Source organism: Physcomitrium patens, chromosome 3, assembly GCF_059467195.1.
Source record: "Physcomitrium patens ecotype Gransden chromosome 3, ASM5946719v1, whole genome shotgun sequence".
In the NCBI taxonomy this organism is placed as follows: domain Eukaryota; kingdom Viridiplantae; phylum Streptophyta; class Bryopsida; order Funariales; family Funariaceae; genus Physcomitrium; species Physcomitrium patens.
In genome coordinates, this window is record NC_143412.1 from 7,497,366 (window position 1) to 7,522,433 (window position 25,068).

The 25,068-nt window shown below is 31.0% G+C and overlaps 1 protein-coding gene across 3 annotated transcripts; it reads left to right on the forward strand.

Moving 5' to 3' along the window:
* Positions 1-2,213: 2,213 nt before the first annotated feature.
* LOC112279719 (putative potassium transporter 12) lies at positions 2,214-6,805 on the forward strand. Of its 3 annotated transcripts, none has more exons than XM_073532543.2 (9): positions 2,214-2,572; positions 2,737-3,003; positions 3,195-3,420; positions 3,533-3,781; positions 3,895-3,945; positions 4,055-4,125; positions 4,254-4,443; positions 4,582-4,755; positions 4,850-6,805. In XM_073532543.2, the coding sequence occupies exons 2-9, from the start codon at positions 2,791-2,793 to the stop codon at positions 6,139-6,141; spliced, it is 2,466 nt and encodes an 821-aa protein (XP_073388644.1). In that variant the 5' UTR covers positions 2,214-2,572; positions 2,737-2,790; the 3' UTR covers positions 6,142-6,805. The 3 variants fall into 3 exon arrangements, with proteins under 3 accessions (XP_073388644.1, XP_073388645.1, XP_090104777.1); XM_073532544.2 differs by having other exon boundaries at positions 2,749-3,003; XM_090248651.1 differs by having other exon boundaries at positions 2,214-3,003.
* The last annotated feature ends 18,263 nt before the right edge of the window (positions 6,806-25,068 follow it).

Below are 25,068 nucleotides of genomic sequence, written 5' to 3' on the forward strand. Positions count from 1 at the left end.
CTAGATTTTAAGCAAACATGATGTTATTCTATATTTTATTCTTTTGTAATTAATTTTTATAGATCTTTTTAAAATTAAAATAATTATTTTTAAATTTTATCTTTTGAGGATCTTTTACTTGTAAAACTTGCTATCACAATATAATTGGATAAATGTTCTGTTTCTACATAAACATTGTCTGTATCTATCTCTACTTCAAAAATAAATAGTACACCTTTATATATAACCATTAGAAAAAAAACTCATCAAATATAATGTTTTTAGTCGTGGCTTCTCTTTTCTTCTAAATTATATGTTCTTTTTGTATTTTATTGAAGTTTCTTTATATTCCTACTATTGCTCAAATTCTTATGTCATTAGATTATTTCCTCAAAAAAAGACAAATTTCTTCATACACTCAACATACAACCTCCTAATTTTTCAAAATTTAAAATTTTCAAAAGAATAAAATAAGATAAAATGAAATGTTCTTTTAATTACATCAATTTTAACTATACTAGATTGCTAGCAAACTTTATATGAGCATGGTCCAAACATTTTATTTTAAAATATATATTGTATGAAAAAAAAAACTATATATATATATATATATATATATATATATATATTGCAACATCTTCATATAATTTTTAGTAATAATCTTTACACAGATACAAACCATATAATCTCTTTTTTAACAACCCATTAAATTTCTTAGGTTATTTATATTATTTTTATTCTATGATAATAAAATGTATGCACACACAATTATTTGTCATATTTGTAGATATACTTACGAATACCAAAATTTTAAGCTATAATATCTTGATTTTTAAATTTATTAAATACATATTTAAAAGTAAAATTTAAAAACCATTCAAAGATTTTCAAATTAATTATTTTAAAATAATTGAAGCTTTTTCTAACATCTATTGAGTCTTAATATTGTATGATACAAGGGTGTACTTTCTGTTTATTTTATACATCAATTTTTGAAATATCTTATGTTTTAATATATTAGTTATGATACCTTATTATAATAAGTAGTAACTTAAGCATATTATGAAACTTGTTTATTTTGAAAAACATTATGGTGTAAATTATTAAAAACTATATACAACTTTTTATCTTGGATCATGATCATTTATATTTTTGCAAAAATCATGCACAAAAATAACGTATAGTAATTATTTTCACAACTTTGCATAAGCAAAAACACAGAAATATTACAAACAACAAAACCACATGCACACTCACTTACACAAAAGTATCTGTGTTTATGTATCAAAAAAATTGAGGCTTTATCTTTTAGTTAAGTTGCAAAACGAAATAAACTTGAATTACATTTATTTATTTAGTAAAAAGAAAAGAAAAATACCGCTCAAGGATAGTGGAATGAACCACATAAAAACGTTGTAGTCTTCAAAAGAAAAAGAAAAAGAAAAACCCCACTAGCCAAGTAAGTGCCGTGGATGGCCGCAAACGCTCTCAGGCACCACTGCCGCTGACGCCGCCGCCGCCGCCGCTTAGAGAGGGTAGACAATTGCTGATGAGGAAGCTGGCAGCGTTGTGGGTGCTGCGGGGATACAACGCCCTCATGGAACTGGGCTCTTGCCGCTGCAGCAGCAGCACGAATTGCACGCTTACACCATCAACAACATTGCTATGAGGAAACCATGCATGCTCACCATGCTTGGTGTTGTGTTGGTGGTAGCTCGAGTCTGCTTCGATTTGAAGAGGATTCTTGGAGCAAGGATTCTGGGTCGTGGATCTTACAGCACCTCCTCGGCGGTGCTTTACCCCTCAACAGGGGACTGCTCCTACGGGTAGGCACCTATCGGATTCCCTTGAGAAAACTCAGATGATTCTGGACTAAATGCGTGTTTCACTTAAGAATGTCAGTGGATGCTGCATGCGAACAACTTCTGGCAGGCTGATTGTCTCACACATTCCAGTTACTAGAATTGTTTGAGAGGTATAGGCTTGAGGAGTTTTCTTTTGGGGTATGACCTCTTGGGATATGGTTTTGAAGTACACCGAAGTCTCTTGGTAACTTATTAGTAAGATCTCTCTCTGTCCACGTTGACAGCCGCCAGTCATGAAATCCGCTTGCAATTGCGTTGCGTCTACCACCGCAGCAATTCAGGTTGTAAAGCTAGCATGTAAAGTGATGATAAATTGTTGTTGTTGTTGTTGTTGTTGTTGTTTTCTTCTCTTTTTTTTTTTTTTTTTTTTTTTAATTTTAATTTTTTGGAATTCAAAAGAAATCAGCAACGCCACACAACAAATAATTTGGTGCATTGGTAGTGTTTCGTATTTTTTCCTGCGTCACTTTTGTACGTCTGTCTCTGGAAACTTAGACCCAGCTTCTTCTCTTTGTTTCAAACCACGACCGCTCTAACTTACGCGGAGGAAATTCCTTTCACGATTATCATGTCCACATAAGCAGCGCATTGCGGTACCTTTATCATTTTTTTGTCATTCAATTGTAAAGCCTGTTACGATGCGCATCCATGATTGTGGCTGTGAGCACTTGAGTTTGGTGTTGACGACAATTACTTTTATGTCGAGAGCAGGGGAGAATAAGTATCTGGTACGCATAGGTTATAATCCTCATTCTGCTTATGAAACGGAGCTTGAGACTGAAAATAACCTTACAATGTCTGTAGATTTCATTTTTCTTAACGAATTGGGTTTACGCCGACATAATTGCTCATTGGTTTTGCTCATGTATCATATTTTGGTGCTGATTCCAAGGTGGTAAAGTAGATATCAAGTAGAAATCAACCGTGAATCTGGTTTCCCTCGAATATGGCGACTTTTTCGCAAGGAGAGGCAGAGGGTGCCAAGCCTTTTGAAGCTGTCATACGAAATGAAGAGAAGGTCATGAACCTCGAGACATTGCACGCCGAACTGGCGATCACGCCAGAAGTATCTTTGCGACGGATGACTCCGAAGCTCACTCGCCCTGACTCTCTCGATCTGGAGTCGTTGCAAGTGAGAAGCATGGACCATGCCCCACCAGTAAGCAATTTCGTTCAGTGATGCAGTGCACTGCTCTTACACCTGAATATGCAAAGTTAAGTAAGGCGTTCGTACGTGGTTGCTCCTCAGTTCTGTTTCATCAAAATTATTTTCCGAGATATAGAAATTCCGGCAATGAAGTGAGATGGACAAAGACTTGCAGTCATGTGGATCTTCCGCGTATTGCGCAGAAAGCATCGCTGGCTTTTGTTATGAAATTGGCGTTTCAGAGCATTGGGGTGGTATACGGAGATCTTGGTACCTCCCCACTGTATGTATACAGCAGTACCTTTACCCACGGCATCAAAAAGAACCATGACATTCTGGGCGTGCTCTCTCTGATCATCTACACGCTCATCACCATCCCCCTCATCAAATATGTTTTCATCGTCCTTCGGGCTAACGACAATGGTGAAGGTACGTGCTGCCTCAAATCTGCCATTACCATGCTACTGCTCTGGTTCTAAGATTGAAGCATTTGTTGGTTGAAGAAAACTCCAGGAATGATTCGGCATGAGTATCTTTGCAGGTGGTACATTTGCGATGTATTCATTAATTTGTCGGCATGCCAAGATCACATTGGATCACAACCGACACCCAACTGATCGAAACATTTCAAGCTACGTACTGTTGAAACCATCTTCGAGGATGACCAGGGCTATGCGCGTTAAGGAGGAGCTGGAAAACAGCAGAGTTTGGCAGAATATTCTGCTTGTGGTTGTTTTGTTGGGACCATGTTTGGTGATTGGCGATGGTTCACTCACCCCTGCTATTTCAGGTAGCTCAATTATCTGCAAAACCATATATTCGCAAATCCAAATGCTGCGTCAATCAGAAAAGAAAATTGAGTTGGGTTAAGGTTCTCATGGATTGTGTCACTGTGCACGGCAGTACTTTCAGCAATTCAGGGAATTGGCGTACAAGTGCAGGGCCTCTCTCCCAGTAACTTACTAAACCCTAATTGTCATTTCTGCTCAATGGTGATGCGAAGAAACAAAATTCCCTATAACTCACAGTTGTGATACATGCTCGATGCTGTGGGCTGCTTCAGACTTATCGGTGATCATTACGATAGTAGTCTTGATAGGTCTCTTTAGCCTTCAGCGATTCGGCACTCACAAGGTAAGGAGTCTACACAATCGCTTTGCACAGCATGCAAATTGTCAACCTTTTGTACTTAACCCTGTTTGAACTGCACTTTTTATTGGATTTTGCATACCTTTCGAAAAAACTTTGGATGAGCGCTGCAGGTGGCCTTCTTATTTGGTCCGGTGATGCTGTGTTGGTTTTTCTCCATCGGCGCTATTGGATTGATCAATATTGTTCGATGGGATCCCTCCGTATTCAGGGCTTTCAATCCTTACTACGCTGTCTCCTACTTCATCAGGAACAAACAACAGGCGTGGGCTTCACTGGGAGGTGTTGTACTGTGCATCACAGGCAAGCCATATGCTTCAATTGATGCTTCTGCTGAAACATTAATCCAGCTGTCAGAGACCTGGAAATTGGTTCGATATAATCAATTAACTTGTTAACTTGTTAACGCTATTAATTATGTGACTTGCAATGGTGATACAGGGAGTGAGGCGATGTTCGCAGATTTGGGCCATTTCACTGTAAAATCGATGCAGATTGCCTTCTCGTTCTTTGTGTTCCCCGCGCTGCTGTGCGCCTATATTGGCCAGGCAGCTTTTCTCATGAAGAACCAATCTATGGATGATGTGACCTACACATTCTACCGATCCATTCCAAGTAAGCAGCAGCTCGCTTTTGATTGTACACACATGTACCGGAGAAAATACGCTTGCAATGGACTGAATATCTTTGACCGACGATTGCGTTGCAGAGCCTGTTTACTGGCCAATGTTCGCGGTTGCCACATGTGCAGCGATCATCGCCAGTCAAGCAATGATTTCTGCGACATACTCTATGATCCGCAACGCTATGGCACTTGGTTGTTTCCCTCGGGTCACAATCATCCACACGTCGATGAAGGTGCACGGCCAGATCTATATCCCCGAAATAAACTGGATGCTCATGGTCTTGAGCATAGTAATTGTCGGTGGGTTTCGCAGTACCTCTGAGATCGGTCACGCCTATGGGATCGCCGTGGTGGGAGTATTTTTCATCTCAACTTGCCTGCTCACGCTCATCATGATCATGATCTGGCAGACCAACATTTTTCTGTGTCTCTTATTTTTCGTCGTGTTTGTGATTATCGAGGGAACTTACTTCTCGGCGGTACTATCTAAGGTGACGCAAGGGGGATGGGTTCCCCTCGTCATTGCTGCTTGTTTTCTCACGGTGATGTACTCGTGGCATTTCGGAACTCGGATGAAACGGCTCTATGAAATCTCCCAGAAGCTTTCAGGGGATTGGGTGCTCTCAGTCGACCATAGCCTGGAGATCTCGCGGGTTCCTGGAGTGGGGCTTGTGTACACTGAGCTTCCGCAGCGCGTTCCTGCAATTTTCGACCACATTATTAGGATTTTACCCGCCATACACTCCACTCTAGTGTTTGTATGCATTAGGCACATTGCTGTGAGTGCCGTCCCAGATGACGAGCGTATCCTCTTTCGAAGACTCGGCCCGAGAAACTATCGCATGTTCCGATGTGCTGTCCGCTATGGCTACACCGATCTCCATTCAGAATCAGATGGTGAAAGCTTTGAAGCTATGCTGCTGGCGAGCTTAGAAAGGTTCATAAGAACGGAGGCTGTGGAGCAAGCTCCTGATTTCATTGTTGGTGATTCCCCTGGCGTAACATCGCCGGGCCAGTATTCCGTCGGTTGCGATTGCGAGTCGACGTCAGTGTTGTTCGACCGCACAGACCAATCCGACATCAATTTTCAGATGTCGCAGGAATGGAAAAGGCCTTATAGTGCGGAAGATCTGGTGACGGGACACGACAATTCCACCGCCGAAGAGCTTGCGTTGCTGCAGAAGGGGAGAGAAGCAGGAGTGGCGTATTTGCTTGGCGACATTGATTTGCATGCGAAGAGTGACTCTGGGTGGTACAAGCGAGTCATCGTCAACCACATTTACAGCTTCTTGCGAAGGAATTGCCGAAGAAATGAGTTGTACCTGAGTATCCCCAAGGCAAGGTTGCTTAAAGTGTGCATGGAATATTATATCTGACTGACCAATCTGCCAAATCGTAATTTCTGAGCAACACCTCGCACGGACTGGTAACATAGACAATATGATATCAGCGAGATGTGCGAGGTGAGGGGTGTAAGGATTTTCTCAGGAACTCGGTCCTCCATTCATTGAGGAATAACCATAGCGAGCATTCCACGCCAGAATCTATTTGATGCTGGTGGTGAGAAGTATCAGAGGTTTTCGCCATCGCTGGACCCATCTGTGTGACAGTTGGGTCATCTGCCCGAATAGGTACAGGTAATATTGTGCAGTCGACTCAACACAAAATCATTCTGTGTACTCACCATCATGGCGTTGTCATGGCGACCACATGCAATCATCTTCCACCATGACTACAATCTTCAGGTCCATTGCAGGTCCCTGCACATTCGACCTGTGAACTCTCTGTCAGCGTGGGCGATTGCATGTTTGAGGTGTCACAGAATCGATCCCACTCGTATGTAAGATCTTGATACTGAATTAAAAAATTACTATCCTGTGTTAACTTCTATATTAAAATTGACCCATGAATATATCATACATGAAAAATGCAACAGTCAGGTTCATTCATAAAAGCGTTTGCTTCCAGATATAAGTATCATGTGTACTTCTTTGGTTGATCTTCTAGCAATGAGATCTTTTTAAGGTGGTTGCCAATTAATGAGTAGATTGTATTCTTCATATAGAAAAAAAACTGAGAATTTTAAAGTATTACAGGATATTTTACAATGTGAGTAGTTCTAAAAGCATCGTTTTAATTTTTTAAATATTTTAATTAGCCTATGAAAATATGGAAGACAGTTAACAACCCACAAGACAACAAAAATTATAAATGAAAGTTAAAATAACCAAGGATCGCCTTGAGTCTTGTGTTGATTTCCGATACTTCAAATTAAACAATCTGTCCAATCTTACAACAACTTGTAACACAAATTATGATGAAAGTTTTGTTGCCCAGTTTTTTGCCAAATCTTTCATAAATTTGTTTCATAAAGTTTCTAAAAATATAAATAAAGAAAAAATTGAAATACACATTTGAATAATTTTGGAAACACTCAAATGTATATATATATATATATATTAAAGATGGTAGTACAAAGATAATATTAAGATGATCCATAATATTTTGTTGCAAAGTCTTGTTTTTATTTAAACTTTGATGAACTAAAAATATATATATATATATATATATATATATATATATAAAACATCCAAAAACATCTTTTGAATAAATTTTTATTTATAATTAATTAGTTTTAAAGAAAAAAAACTTTGTTTAAATATAGATAAACTTATTTTTATTTTAAGATTTATTTAGAGCTTATATGTTTTTATGTAGTTTTTTATGAAATAAATTCAAATCAAGTCCTATCTTGTTGATCTGAATTTATTGTTTTTATACTTTCAACCATTTTATTTGGTAGGTTTGTCAGAGATTCTTAGTTTTATGATCTTGATATAGTTTACTATTATCTTTTAATATTAAATTATTGCATTTAAAATATTATTAAATAAATAAAATTAATAAAAAATATTTTATAGAATTTTTAAAATCAAGGTCATGAAAAACAATAACACCAATGATTTTTAATGACAATCATATTTTAATATTATAAGTAATTGTGTTAAATAACATTTTTATAACATTGGCAGTATCATGTTTATTTACAAATATGCATATATATATAACATTTGATTGTTGAAATTAATATAGATTCTACATTAAATTGGTTCAAAACAATATCTTTTTCATGACCTTGTTCTATATTAACCAAAAACTTTGCCCATGGCAATATTTCTCTTATATAGTTTTTATTTTTTTCATATGTTGTACATAAATTTATTTCTTTCTAGTGGATTAAATGGTTAATCATCCATAAATATTTAATAATTTTTTAATAACATTTAAAGGTTGTAATCAACTAGCCTTGTTGTATCTACTTGGTTTGATTTATTAATATTTGGCTATCTACCTTAACTATAATAAAATCAAAATAAATAGCCTTATTTCTTTAATATTTAAAATAGTCTATGTAAAATCTATTTTTGATATATTCCAATAAATATTCTAAATTTAGAGGTGTATTTTTTGTTTTGTCTCCTAACAATTGACGGATCTTTTTAAAGTGATATGCTCTCTAATTTGTATCTATAGATTATTCATGTCTCTAAGTTAATCTAGTAGAAAATGTGATATAGTTATAATTTAGTATGTTACCACTTAGTATAAGTTATTCTTTAATTTTATACTCTCAAACCAAACAATAAGAACAATAAAAATATTGGATTTTTATAGTTTGTGATAATGGCTTTTTTTTTTTTTTTTTTTTTTTAAATATAATCTACTAATTTAGTGACTACTCACATTTTCTACTAGATTCTAATTATTCATGAATTCCAAGGTGTCGGCGTGCAAGGACAACATCGGAAAGCAGCGAAACTGCTGCAGTGACGGAACCAGAAGAAGAAATGGGTGAAGGTGGAACAGAAAATGTTGGGAGCCCAAGATTGGAGACAGCATCGTCGACACCAAAAGAGCCTAAGCTCCTCCGCAGGCAAAAAACACGAGCTATGGGTTTTCTCCGCTTTTCAATAACTGATATGGTCAAACCTTATATTTTGAATGTTTCAGATCCGGCTTTAGCTTGGGAAACTCTTGCCAAAGTTTATTCAACACAAACCATTGCAGATGTAATGAAAATTCTAAACAGGTGGGAGAATATTAAGATGTCAGAATACATGTCCGTGTCCACCTTCATGCAGTATGTTTATGACCTGCCACCCGACATAGTCGTTGTACACAAAATACTCAAGAATCTTCCGGCGACATATGAAATATTTAGTAAGATTCTGAGAGCCGAGAAGGTGACACCCACGCTCACAAGCCTCGCGAGCAGATTACACATGGAAGAGATGGAGATGAGCTTGAGGACGGAACCAACAGAAGAAGCGTTGATTTTCAAGATTAAAAATATATTGAGAGAGAAACAGAACCCCTTCACTCGATATTGAGCTTCGAGCTTAATGATCAACTTCAACCAAAGAAGAACATACTCACAACAACGACGAAACATCATGGGATCAGGTGAGCGAAAGGAACAGCATGAGGGTCCGCTGTGTCACCGGTGTAGCAAGCCGGGACACATTGCGAGGCACTGCCGCTCAATGGAGCCCATGCCAGCGAATCAGTATCAGCAGAGTGGGAATCACGTGAAGGAAGTCTTGAGAGATCAATATCCCACCTCGAACAAAATTCAAAACGCATTGAAGATCTTATCAGTTGTGTCGTCGCAAGAAAAAGAGTGGATCAAGAATTATTTTCTAATATGGAAAAGGCTTCGCAGCAGCAATCGGTAGCTACTGCTGATGATAGAATGCACGTTGTGAAAGGAAGAGGAAATGTACACTTCCTGTTAACCAACGATGAAATAAATTTGAAAAACGTGCTTTACATGCTCGGCCTAAGACAAAATTTGATTTCTGCTGGACAGTATGTAAGAAGTAATGACCAGGTTCTGATCTTTGGGAAGAAATGTTGTACTGCCGACGCAAATTTGAATCCTCGTAAATTCACCATATTGGGCTATTGGGACGAAAATTTGCAACTGTATAAATTAACCTATGACAGCAGGGCTCGCCATAATGACAAAAAGCATGTACTTCGATAATGGAAGCGGATTTATAGCACAAATTTTCTCTAATTTTTGTATGCAGAATGGTATCATTTGATAATTCACACTACCTCATATATCCTAACAAAATGTAGTGGAAAAAAGAAATAGATGAGATTTGGACAAAGCAAGAAGCTAAAACAACAGTATATCTGTTAAATAGGTTGCTAATAAGAATAAATTCTTTCAATATGTCACTAGAAAAAATATTTTCAGAGAATAAACTAAAATTATGTCATTTAAAAACGTTTGGATGTCTATCATATGTACACATAAGACATCAATCAAGAAAAAAATTGCAATCAAGATCAATTATGGAAAGCTTTGTAGTCTATGACAAACAAACAACAGGTTATCAAATCTACTTACATAACCTCAAGAAAATTACAATTTGTAGGGATATATTCTTTGAAGAAACCAAATTTATTGATTATGACAAACTATCATAAGATATTCTTAAAAAATGTAGCCAGGACACCATAATCAAAATTGACTTTATAGAACTATTATAAGATCATCTATAATCATATTGGTATGGGTCAAAGTTGCAGGATTTTTCAAATACAAGTCAAATTTATATTGAAATTTCTCCAAGGTACAAAATTATAGCATCTCAGATGACTATAGATAATATTGAATAGGAAACAATAAGAGATGACATATGCAACAACTCAAGTAATAATCTATACACTCCATCATCAAAAATAAATACTAAAACTCATACAATTATTTTTAATTATACTTAGGATATGGAAATTGATGAATGGCCTAATACTAAAACTCATAATGACATATCTTTTGTTGAGCAAATATACTTCCCAATTTAAAAATCTAGTCCTACATGGCCATTACTAATCATAATATGGACATGTCAACAAACAAGAATACCAAGATGGATGAAGGATTATTTTGCATGGCTAATGACAATATCAAATCTAGAACCAATAATTTATCATGAAGCAACATATCACCAAAGCTAGAAACAAGCTATGATAGAGGAAATAAATTCTATTTACAAAAATACAACATGGATAATTACAAATTTACCTCCAAATAAATTTGCTATCTCAACTAAATGGATTTATAAGGCTAAACTAAATACAAATGGATCATTGCAAAAACAAAAGTTAGGCTAGTAGCAAGAGTTTTTGAACAAAAGGAAAGAATTGACTATGAATAAGTATTTGTACCAATGATAAAATGGACAACTATCAAAGCCATAATCTCTTTAGTTGCTCAAAAAAATTGGAAGTTATATCATACGGACATTAAAACTACATTTCTTCATGAAGACCTAAAAGAAGAAATGTATATTACTCAACTATAAGGCTTTGAAATTCTTGGCAAAAAATATATGGTTTGCAAATCAAAAAAGGTGCTATATGGCTTAAAACAAGCACTCTAAGCTTGGTATGAAAAAATAGATTCATATTTAAAAGAAGTAGGATTTTAACAAAAAATAGGAAATCACAACTTATATTTAAGATTATCAAAGGATAACATTATATTCATTGCATAATATATTGATGATCTCCTTATGATTGGCAATTGCACAAAAAATATGTCTAAATTCAGAAAAGAATTATATGACCATTTGAAAATATCTAAACTATTGATAGGAGAAGTCACATTCTATTTAAAGGCCAAATGTATAAAGTTAAAAGAAAGAATTTTTATGACTCAAAAAGCTTATACATATAATATTTTAGTTACATTTGGGATGGAAAATTATACACTTGCAACAACCCATATGGACAAAAAAATTAAAACTCAAGATAGACATAAGAAAGAAAGAAGACTCAATTAGACTCAATTCAACATTGTAGGATTGTAGGTAAATGCCTCCACCTTATTTATGCCTAGATATTCAATTTGCCATAGGAAGGATCAATAGATTTATGGCAAGAATTAAAAAATCACATCTATTGGCAACAAAAAGAATATTGAGCTACATCAAAACATACTCAAGCCTATAGAATTTTATATAAAAATAACAATGAAACTCATCTATCTAGATATGTGAATTCTAATTGGATTGGCAATGCGGAACAAGTATAATCTACTATAGGTTTTGTTTTTAGTATTGATACTACATCCATATTATGGGCATCCAAAAAATAATCTATACTAGCTTTATCTTCATCTCAAGCAAAATATAGAGCATTGGCAGAAGTATCAAGAGAAGCAACATGGCTATCAATGTTACTCAAGGCTTTGCAAATAAAAATCAAACTACCAATAAGCATACATTGCAACAATGTAGGAAGTATAAGCATAGCCACCAATCTTGGAGTTAATCCTACAACAAGATATATTGCAATTCATTATTATTTCATAAAAGAAAAATCAAACCTGGATAAATCAATCTTCAATAGGTGCCAACTATGGAGCAAGTAGCTGATATATTTACAAAGCCACTTGGGCAGACTTTATTTGAAAAATTTAGTGAGAGACTAATTGTAATCAATACCTTTAGTCGTACTAGATGAAAAAAGAAAAAGAAAAAGAAAAAAAATGCTACTAGTCCATACATATCAGCTTAAAATATAATTCTCAACATCTAACCTATTTCGAAATGCCTTAAATTTCGTCCCTCTCAAACCCTTAACTTCAATTTCACAAGCTATCCAAGAATCATAAACTCTAGGGTGAAATCCACACTTCACCGCATAGTACATACTGCTGTGAGGTACCAAACACTTCTCAGATACTCCACTGGCACTGGAGGTACAGTGAAGGAAATGGTGCACCCGTAAGATGAGCAGGGATCAAAGAATTAGCAGAAAGCTCAAATGAGTCCACAGAAGAAACTTTCTCAACTCCGTCACGACCAAGATCATAAGTCGGAGCAGTAAAAAGCCGGCTCTCCAACTTTCACAACAACCACTCGCAGACACTTGCTACGAACGAGAGCAAAGCCCAAATGACAACCCAGAAGGTTCTAATTTGCAAGATCAAAGTAACCTATCATCAGAAGAAATACAAAACAAAAAAAAGGGAAATGACGAAAAATGACAACTGAATTCACCGGCGCATCTCGACAGTTCTCCAGTCTTTGCGCCATTGCACTATATCGCCAATTCTTTGCCAACGAATTGCAGATTTTTTCTCCTAATGTAGGAAACCCTTGAGAAGCTTAGAAACAGAGTAATAGAACTAGAGTAATAGAGAATAGAATCTCGGAGGCGAGGGAGGGTGTTAGACATGCTGGACATACAGAACATTACGCCTCCCTTTGTTGATACCACCAAAACCTAAACATCAATAGTTCGGAAGGAGCATAGTCCTCGACTAGGATATCTATCCATCCAGGGTAAATCTAATGTACTTAACCTTGGCTTAACTAATCTATCATCAGTCGGCTTATCACCTGTAGTGGGGTGATCTCTGGAGTCTCTGTTTGAATTATGGTGTACAGTGTCGTGTGGTTAACACACAGGTAATTTTTGTGTTTGAGCTCGGTAGAATCATAGGACTTATCAGTACAGTAGGGCAAGTCAAGAAGTGTGCACCACTTCCGGTACCACTTTCTTACCTACTTCCTTAACAGCTTCAACTACAGATAGCTATGATATCAGTAGTATCAATAGACGACGGAAACACTTTGAGTGTAAATTTTCCCAAGGTATATCATTGTACGTACTCAATCAGTGCTTCTTCACTCAGGTCAACATACCAATCACACACCACATGGGCTTCCAAAGTTGTAAGTCAGTCCACAATTTGGACAGTCACATGATGATAGATCATGCCATGGGCTGGATGCACATTGAGATGCACCGTTGTTCAAATCAGTCCTTGATCAAACAGATAAGTACACCTGTAGTTCTAAAAATCCAGCAAAGCACTCTTGTATCCAGGTCCATTCCATGCCTAGCAAATCTTAATCCAGTCATCAATCATCTTGTTGAATAATACCTTGAGAAATGTATCATAAGTTGGGACTTGTCAAACATACCCTCCGTTCTTTCTGCGCATTCGTGATAGTAACAGATTAAATCTGTTAGTTTGAAGAATGCATTAGCTGTTATTTTGTAAGATGGTATTAGAGCTGGGCTGTTTTGGAGCACCAGCCATGCAGCTTTGTCATCTAGTTTGTCCACTGTTGATTGCAAACATGTTGCTACTATCGATTGGTGCCATTGTTGTTGTTGCCTATTGGTGTTAATGGTGCTAAAAAAGTGATTTAATTTTTGATAAGTTAATGGAGAATTTATAGAAAGTTTTCTTGATAAAATCTTTGATCATAGGAAATAGTATTTTGAGTCTAGCACTGAAGTTCACAAAAAAAATATAAATTTTCTTGTACTTACTTTATTAATAGAATCATGGGATCCACTTATTTAATTGATTGCATCAAAGAAACAAAAGATGACCAAAAAGAAAGTTATATGGTTTGTATTTCTTGAAGAAGAGATGTAGAAAAAAGAAAAGAGTAGCTTTCTATTTTTAATTTAATAATATTATATTGTGACTTAGCTAATAGATGGAAGGAAAAAAATATTATATTACAAAAGAACTCATTTAAAAAAGTAACAAATTATCTTATAAATATAAAAATATTCAAAGAGATAGTAAAATTAATGAATATTGATATTGCATTTTTATATAATAGAATTCTACTTACTTTGTAGGCCATAATAAGATAAATGTTAGAAAATAGATTTGCTAGAATTTAATTAAAAATTAATATAAAATGGATTGGATTAATATTAAATTTCTAAGAATTTTTTTAAAGTGAGATTTTTTTATGAAGTTTGGAGTTTTAAAAAATAAAAGAGAGCTTTTATGTTTAATAATTTTTTAAGAATTCAAATACATTGAAAATTGAAAATTTGTAAACTTACGTATTTACTTCTTTTAATTTTTTTTTGTATATTTTAACTCAATATAATATCTAAAACAAAGATTATTGAAATTCAACTAGATTAAAATCTTAGAATTTGGATTTCAAAGATTAGTAAGAAAATACTTTGATCTTTGATAAGTCTTTAAGTAAATTAAAGAAAATTTTCGTAAGTAGATTTTGAACTTAGTTTTTAATATTTGTTTTATTTTTGAATGTAAGTGAATAATTCAATAAAAAATTATTATTGTTGAAAGAAAAACATCAAAGTTAAAGAAAGAAGACAACCATTATCTAAGCAATTAATGGGTTTTTCTTTTCAATTGATAAATTGGATTCTCATTTAAATTATTATATTTATTATTAACCATTAGATTGGAATGTGTAAATTTTTTAAAATAAGATTAATAATTTAATTAATAATTATTGCAGTATTAAGATTGTCATGGATTGGTTAGAATTAGTTAGATTTTGAGTAGTATTTTATTAAAGTTTAAAAGATAATTTTAATATTTTATTAAGACTTATTAAGATTTATTAAGATTTATTTAGAAATTTAATATAATTTTATTATAATTTATTAATAATTTATTAGGATTTATTTAAGATTTAATTAGGATTTATTTTAAAGTTGTATAGGATATTTTTAGAATTTACTTTGAAATTCTTTAAGATTTCTTTATAAAATTCTTTAAAGGTAGTTTTTATGTTTTTTATATAATTTTTTATGTATTCTTTAGGATATTTTTAGATTTTTAATATATTCTTTATAATTTCTATAATGTTTTATATGATCTATTTAATGACTCTTTTAGGATTTTTTAAAGATTTTTAAAGATTTAATTAATTTTAAAATATAATTTATAAGATAAAATTAATGATTTTTTAAAGTTTTATTAGTATTATTAATTTTTTCATTTTTTATAAATATAATTTAGTTTCTATAGTTGGATGCCTAATACTTTTTTATGTTGATTTTTACATAATATGATAGCAATGTATATAGGAAAAAATTAGCCCTTGAAGAAACAACATCCATAATAAAAATAAAAATCAAAGATTAATAAGTCTAAAAGTAGTTGTAGAACTTACAGATAAAAAGAATATAGATAAGATAATACAACGTTTTCTAGAATGAATGGTAGTAGTAAAATAAGCATTGGTATTTTTATTCTTTCAATCCAAAAAGTATTACACAAATCACAAGCAAAAATCGAATTATTATTTCAATAATGTGGTTACATTTGCATTGATAATACAATAGATGTACATATCCAATGAGACATAAATAAGCTTCTCAACTTTAATGAAAATGTAACCAACTAATTCTAATGCTACAATAGTAGCATTAATAAATTACATGATTTAAGTTAGATATACAAAATAACTCTAAATCCTAAAAAAAAAACTCATTCATGTAGTTATAAAGAATCTACATAGGATTCTTGGATCATGTAATACACTCTTATCAGCCACAATCTTATATAAGAAAGGTTGTAAGTTTAGCTTAGATGACAATAAAATTTATTGAATTTTTCTTTGAAGTAACTTGCTCATGCAAAACATGCTCAATTGTAAAGCTTATCGTATACCTTATGAGATTAAAGAAATTACTATAATTATTAGTTCATCTATTTTTGATTTTACACTTATTAAATTTTTTTGAACATTAATACATACTTTAATGTATATAATATAAAAAGAAAAGTAGCTAAATGGTATTAAAAGATTGAAAATCAAGAATGAAAAGCATAAGATATCTGCATGTAAATCATGCATTGTTGATAAGATCCATGTGTAATCTTTTAAAGACAAACGCAAGTATTCCAATAGTTCTAAATGAAGTAATATTTAATCTAAGTTATTCTAATATATCTAAATTTGATAATACTATTGTATAGTAGCATGACTATATAGTAAAAAGAAAAATATAGATGTTATTATAGAAGAACTTAGTAGAAAGATGTAATAAAAAAATAAAGATAAAAAATAGAAAGATAATAAAATATTTAGTCTTAATATTTTTTTTTATAGAAAGGACTTTTATTTACTTTATAGAAGCATAAATTAGCCAAATAAAATTAAATAAGATAAAAAATGATATAAGTATGTGTAAGAAGGAGTTAAGAGTAGATTTTGGCAAAATTTACCTCAAGAAGCTAAGAATTGATACCCAAAGAAGACCAATTGTCAACTTAGATCGAAATTAAATTCCAAGGCACAAAATCATGCACTTACAATGATTCCAAGGTTCTTTGGTAGATTCAAGAGTAGGATTTCAAAGCAAAATTAAAGAAAGATTTTTGGACATTAGTTTTATATCAATCAAGTCAATATTGAGTTTTGAAGGATTTTCAAAAAGGCTTTTATAACTAATTTAAAGGCTATACTATAAGTCTTTTCTTAAAAGATATTAATTGTATTATTAAAAAATTATTTCTAGAATGGATTGAATAACCTAACAAGAATTAATAAGTAACAGAGCTATTAGAAGAGTTTAAAAGGTAATATTCTCAATTATTGAAGGTAGAAAAATTGACATTAGAGCTAAAGAAGGTTGAATTATTTTTTTAAGTAGTCAATGGAGAATTACAAAAAAAATTGGAATTAATTCTTGAAGACAAAGAAGAAAATAAAAGAATGATAATGAAATAAAAAAATATTGAAAGTGCTATGGATTTACTTATAAAACAAGAGAAGAAGAAGGACATAGTTAATATTCTAAGAGTAGTATAAGTACCTAAAATTCAAGTACATACAACTTAAGCAACAATGTCGATTATTCAATCTTTAATATCTACATCAAAGAAAGAAGATATAGGAGTTGAAGAAATTATATGTGGTATGCGGGATCTTCAAATCAAATTGGTAAGACTTAAAAAAAAAGACTTTTATAATCAATTTGAAGGATATTTTAAAACAAAGATATATACAAAGTTACATTTGATGTGATGATATTTTTTATATTAAGAAAGATTGCAATGAATTTAATAATATCATATAATAAAGAATTATTTTTTAGAAAGATGGAAAGGTGGAATTATAGAATATAAGAGACCCCTTTCAAATCAATTTTGGCAAGGGAGATATGATAGCATTGCTTTAAGACTATTTAGTAGCATATAGAGTAGAAATACAAGAAAGTATAAGTTATGGTATTAGGTAGATGATGACTTTGATAGAAATATAGAGACAAGTAGATTTTGGACTTTGCCTATTTTTACAATGTAAAGACTCCTTAGGAAGCATTATTAAAAATTGTAGCTATAATACAAAGTGCAACACATTGAAAAGATCCTTTAGAGTCTCTTTCAATTCATACATATATTGCTAAGATCCAACATGAAGCCTTGATGAAAGAAAAAAAAAATTGATAATATAAGAAAAAGAAATTCTTCCAAGAGACAAACTTGAGGAAACAAAGCTCATAAAGTAACTTTATAAGAATTACCTACAAAATTTATTTCAACAATATTAGAAGAAAAAATAAAGGAGACAAAAGATAAAGGTAAATCAATAGCTTATAAATTACTCTTTGATATTGAAGTATCAACATATTTGAAGGAGATTTTGGAAGAACATGTATTAATTGCTAAGGTGGAGTTCACATTGAAAGAGATTCTAAGAATTGTAAAGAAAGAGTTTCATAATATTATTGAAAGCATTAAAAAGAAGAGATAATTAATAGATGAAGCTAGAATAAATCATGCTATTGATGCAAGGATATAGAAGAATGAAGAAGAGGTTGATAATTATTACAAGCAACCATCAAGTAAAAAGAATGGTTATAATCAAAAAGTGCATTTTGAAGATTATAGTGACAAGGAAATAAAAGCTTTAAGCCATTATTTTCAAAAGTATTGAGTAAAGGCAGCTACAAAAGTATTAATGAAGGTGCAAGATTTAGAAGAACCAATTATTTCTTTGATTGACAATGGTTCCAAGATAAATCTTATGTCTAAGGATCTTTATAAGAAGTAGAGGTGGTAAATTGGTATGGAATATGGATGGATAATATGAACAACTATTAATACACGAAGTAAATTATATGGACCTTGCCTACATATTAAAATCCAAATTAGATATGTCAAAATAGAACAATATTTTTTTGTTGAAGATATAACATCTTATCTAATGATTTTAAGATAAGTATACATTACAACAATATGAATGGAAAAAAAAGTGCTTCATGGTGGATCAACCTTATAAGCAATATGGATAGAAACAAAAGTGCTTGATGGTGGATCAACCTTATAAGCAATATGGATGGAAAAAAAAGTACTTGATGATGGACATAAATTTATAAAGGAGACTTTTGAAGGATTAAAGGTTGGATATGATAATTCCTTGTTATCAACAAAAATTAAATATTTTAAAGAAATACTTGCAAAGAAAGGTAAATCTTTTGTCTTTGGACCTCATGAAATAGGTTGTGTAGATCCTAATATTATTGCTCTTATGGTCATTTTCATAATACCACATGAGCCTTGGAGCTTGAGGTCAATTTCTATGCCAAAGATATACTTTCCTAAATTGATGGAGTTATTGAAAGAAAAGATGTAAATAAAGATTTTGGAGCCTTTTTTTGCTCTATATTCTAATTTTTGGCTTATAGTACGTAAAAAAATAGATCATTAAGTTTTATACAAGATATGCAGTGAGTAAATGCACTAACTATTAGATATGTAAGCATAGGACTTTTAGTAGATGAATTTACAAAAGCATTTATAGGAAGAGCAATTTATTTAATGGATGATTTATATTCAAGCTATAATCAATTTTAACTTGCATATAGAAGTAGAGATTTAACATAAATTAAAACACTACTTGGATTACTTAAAATATGTACTCTCCTACAAGATGCTATTAATTCAATTGCACATATGATGAATGGGATGAACAAGATATTGAAAGATTTCATTCTTGAAAAAATTATATTTTTTCTAAATGATATTTGTATCAAAGGATGTAAAGAAGGAAAAAAATATGAAACTTTAGATGAAAGGAAATATCATAGATATCTATTGTATTCCGCCACACTTGAATATATCATGATCATATATAATATTGTAAAAAGATTTTAACTCGACTTGAAGAAGTTTATTTTACACTTTTGGAAGCAAAATCTACATTTGGAATATAAAAATTTATTATTATTAGATATTTGTATAGATTTTATGGAAGAAAATTAGATCCAAGCAAAATTGATGCAATTGGAAGAATGAAGGATACATGTGATTTTTTAATAGAAGTACATAGGTTTCTAGAAGCATGTATATTTTAATATATATGGATTCTTCATTATGCTCATATAATAGATCTATTATATAAATTATTACATAAAATTTATTAATTTAAATAGAAAAAAAATATATCAAATTAATTTAAAAACTAAAGATTTTATTGTTGACACCTCTAATTTTAAGAAGAATTGATTATGAATGTAATAGACAAATAATACATACTATAGATACTAATCCCATTGCTATTGGATAGGTTGTAAGTCAAGACAATTCAAGTAGAAAAAAATTTACAGTTTGATTTGGAACTAAAGTTTTAAGTACTCGTCAATATAAATATTTGTAAGTCAAAAAGAAATTATAGGGAGTTGTAAAAGATTATGAAAGCTGAAAAAGATTATTTGATTGGTATAGTGGTAGTAAATAAAATATTTTTTTTGTCATTTCTTGGGATGATTACTAATTTTTTGACATCAAATATTACAATTTTAAGATGGATTACTTATATAAAATCATTAAATCCAAAGTTTAGGCATGTTATTAGAAAAAAATAATTTGATGGCATACATATTACCTTGAGCCAAATATGAAAGAAAAGATAAAATGATTGAAGACATTCATGATGTAGGATCAAAATTCTATTTAATATTAAATCTTAGTAAGGAAGACAAGATAATTTTTAAAGAGCTTTATGAAAATAAATTATTGAATATTGGTTGTTATTTGACCTTGATTAAATAAAAAAATTAGTCTATAAAAAAATTTAAACAAATAAAAAAACATATATATGGATTTTTGCTTCAAGAAGGATTTTTATAGAAGAGACCAAAAATAGAGATTGGAATGTCACAACAAGTAATAAGAAATAAGGAAGAGAAAAAAAACTATTAAAAGGATTTTATGATAATTTATAGGTAGGCCATGGAGAAATTTGGACTACTTTTGTTGAACTCAAAGATCAATATTGATAAAAAAAATATGTATTAGAATATTCTTTTATTTTTAGAATCATGTAAAACTTATCAAATATATTCTAATATATAATACTGAGATGGTTTATATCCAATATATCCTTTAGCTATTCACTTTAAATAGATTGTTGATTTATTCATTATGCCAATTGAGTTATAACAAATAAAATATTTGATCTTGGCTTGTGAAGATTTATCAAACCAAATAAAAGATAGAACATTGAGAATAAAGTCTATAGAAGAAGTTTATAGGTTTTTATTTGAAGATGTTATTTGTGACTATAGATGTGTAGAAAAAATCACTACAGATCATAGAAAATTAAATGCAAAAGAAGCTCGTGATTTCTCTGAAAGATGTAGAATTAAGTTATCATTGACTACCGCTTGTAATCTTGAAGGAAATGCAAAAAATGAAGGTTGTCAAGAAGGAGAATACAAGATTCTTGATTGTAAGTAGGTTGTAAAAAATATAATTTTACCTAAATAAATTCAAATATAAAAAAAATAGCCAAAAGCTAAGTATAAATTTAAGACTATTTTCTTTTTTTTTCCAAGATGTATCCAATTCCTAACTCAAATCTTAAATCCAAATCTCATCTTATTAAAATATACATAATTTATTTATTACTAATTTAATCTAGGTAAAGTTTAGCTTGATGAGCTTAAATCAAGCTATAAACTTCAAATTATTAAATTCTATAAATAAAAACTAGTGAAAAATGAGAAACAAATGAAGGAGAAAAAAATTGGCTGCTTGCTACAATCACTGCTTCAAAATCCCTGTCAACAAATTAGCTTAGATCTCCCTCAACATAGTTATTTTTTTTCATGCTAAGACTTGTTGAAAAGCTAACAATGAGTTCTATCTTCTTTCAAATTTTCAAAATAAAAAGAAGAAAATCCAATAAATGGCATAGAAAGTTTCAAATCAATCTTGAATTCTGCTGCCTGAGAACTCCAGCACATACCTTTCAACAAATTTTTTTTGAATCTCCCTCATCATAACTCTTCTTTTTGCATTAAATAATTTTTTAAAAAGCTAATAACAAGATCCAACTTCCTTCAAAATTTCAAAATAAAAATAAGTAAATAAAAGAAATGACATAGAAATTCCTAAAAAGTCTTGAATATTGCCATCCAAAAACTCTAACGACCCTCTTTTTATAAATTTGAATGTTTTTTCTTCTTCATAATTCTATTTCTTACATCCTATAGCTTATTGGAAAGAATACAATACGACCTAATTTTCCTAAATATCTCAAAATAAGAAAAATAAATACAAAAAATTGTATAGAAATCTCATATTAATCTTGAATCTTGTCGCTATCATAATACGTGAAGTCTTGCTTGAGAATGCTTTGGGCACTTGGCTGTGGAAGGTAGAATAGAAATTACAACAACAAAATCCTAACTCTAATAGAATACTAACTAAACTCTAATTAGATCATAACAACACTAAGCAAGCTTTAATCAAATTCAAAGAAACTTCAAAGGAATTACAAAGAAAAAATAAGAAATCTTAAAGAAATAATAGAATGATCACAAATATATATCAAATACATCTCAATTCAATCTTAATTTAATCTTAGTTAAAATCCTATTGGACTACATTCAAACTTTAGGCCAAAAACTAACTAAATCTTAAATCCTAAATAAATCCTAATAAAATCCTAAATCTTAAATCAAATCCTAAAAAAACCCTAAATCAAACCCTAATCAAATCCTAATTAAATCCTAAATTCTAAATCAAATCCTAGTAATTTCTACAACAGATTTAAACCTCATTTATTAATGAATGAACCGTTGATCTTAACTCAAAATTTGCATAATTTTTGAAAATTTAATTAAAAATAAGTACAAAATTTTTTGAAAAGGATCGAAAATACCAAATAGACAATAGCCTCAAAAACGTGCTTGGATATTGGTCGGCTTCCTTCTCTAACCTTGATGCCAATCTCCTAGAGGCAATATTTCTCCTTTTCAATGTTTGATTGATCTCAAAATTCTTATATACATAAAAAAACAAGTCTAATATTCTCACACATAAATTTCACTCCAATCCAATTAGTAAATTGCAAGAAATCTTCAAAATCCTCATTAGACCTAAAATTCTATTTTTTGAGACCTTGACCCACTTAAACCTCAATAATCCTTAATCCAACCATTAGATCAAGCTAAGATTCACAATACGTATTAAGCACAACTATAACCATTAATGTACAAAATTTCACTTGTAGATCTATTACAAAATTCTTGAAATCACTAGAAATGTCAATCCTATTTTATTTTATAAAATCCAAGTCATCTAAAAACAAACTTGACTTTGTTAAGCTCTTACAAAGTCATTATAAATCCAAATCATCCAAAACCAATGCTTATAGAAACCTTATTTAGTTTTCTATCAAACTCTACTCTTTGATCTGCAAAAGAATCCTCGAGTTGCCATAGGTGCTCGGTTTTGTGCCTCAAGGTCTGATTTTGATCTAGGTTGATAACCGGCCCTCCTTGAGTATCAATATCTAGTTTTTCTAGGTAATTTTTGCTAGAATTTACTTTGAACTTCCTCCTAAAGATTTTTATATTATTTATTTTTCCAATCTACCTTATTTTACCTTATTTATGGCCCTATAAAGTAAATAGAAGTCACTTTTGTAAAAATATAGTACTATTACTAAAAGTTTTATTACCTTCTTATTTTTTATCTAAATTTTTTTACTTTATCTTTTAATTTGGCTCTTCTATAATAAGATCCATATTATCATCTTTTACCATATAGTCGTGTTATAACATGACACTCCCAAAAATTCTAGCGACCCCCCTTTCACGAATTTGCATGGTTTTCTCTCTTCATAGCTCTATTTTTTGCATGCTATAGCTTGTTGGAAAGTTAAAAATACAATCTAATTTTTCTTAAAATTTCAAAATAAAAAAATGAAAATTTTACAAGTAGCCTTCAAAACTCCGAACTTGACTTAAATCTTGTTCCCTCTTCAAAACTCCACTGATCCCCCTTTCTCCTCTTTTTGACTCTAATTCCCCTCATTTTTTTCCATAATTAAAAAAACCTTGATGCCAAAAATTCCTATCTCTAACTCTCTTCCAATATCTTTCTTAAACCATTATAGAGCTCGATATTTATCCTAAAAGATAATATTTTCAAGCTCAAATAATCCATTAAAGACATTAATTTCATATTCTAAATTCTATTCAATTGTAAATGTATTAATATTATATTCTTTTTCTTCTCTCCCTAAAAGTAAAATTAATTATCTTCTAAATATCTTTGATGCATTTAAATTAAGTACATCAAAACAACGTAATCATTTGCTAATTTTAAAAGTATTAATTAAAGCTTGTAACTAAAAGGTTAGAAAATGGCCTCAATTTTTGCCATTTGCATTGTAGGCTGATCAAACAATTCATAGTTTGATAATAAGATACATGCCTTTTGATCTATCATAAGTTCAAAAACCTACTATGCCAATTGAAAAAAAAGTACTTACTTGGAGTGCTACCATAAGAAGATGAATTGACAAGAAAAGAGCTTTTAGCTATTAAAATTTAACAACTTGAGCATAGACCAAAAGATATGAAAATACTATTAGAAAGGTTAAAAAGAAGAAGTTTACAAAATAAAACACAGTTTGATAAGCAACATTGATTAAGAACTAAAGTAATTGAAGAAGGTGATTGGATTTTGATTTATAATAATAGCTTGGATAATCAACATAGTACTTTAAGGTAGTTTTTTTAAATAATAGTTTGAACCATATGTGGTAACAACTATACATGATAATATAACTTATTCATTATGAAAACTAGATGGAATAAAGTTAAAAATACCAGTTGCGACAAAGTAAGTGAAGATATTCAATCAAATACAAATAAAAATAATTATAAAAGACTTTGTTGAAGACATAAATTTTTTAAGATAAGAAGATGATTTTGACTTGCATAACAATAATGATGAAAAAGTTTTGGATGAAGATATGGAGAATATAATATGAATCAAATAAGATTTGGATTATTTGATACATATTAGAAGATGTATAAGTTCAAAGGAGGTTGATGTCATGTGGTAACACAATTATATAGTAAAAAATAAAAATATGGATGTTATTATAGAAGAATCTAGTAAAAAGATGTACTAGAAAAAAAAGAATAAATAATAGAAAGATAATAAAAGATTTAGTCTT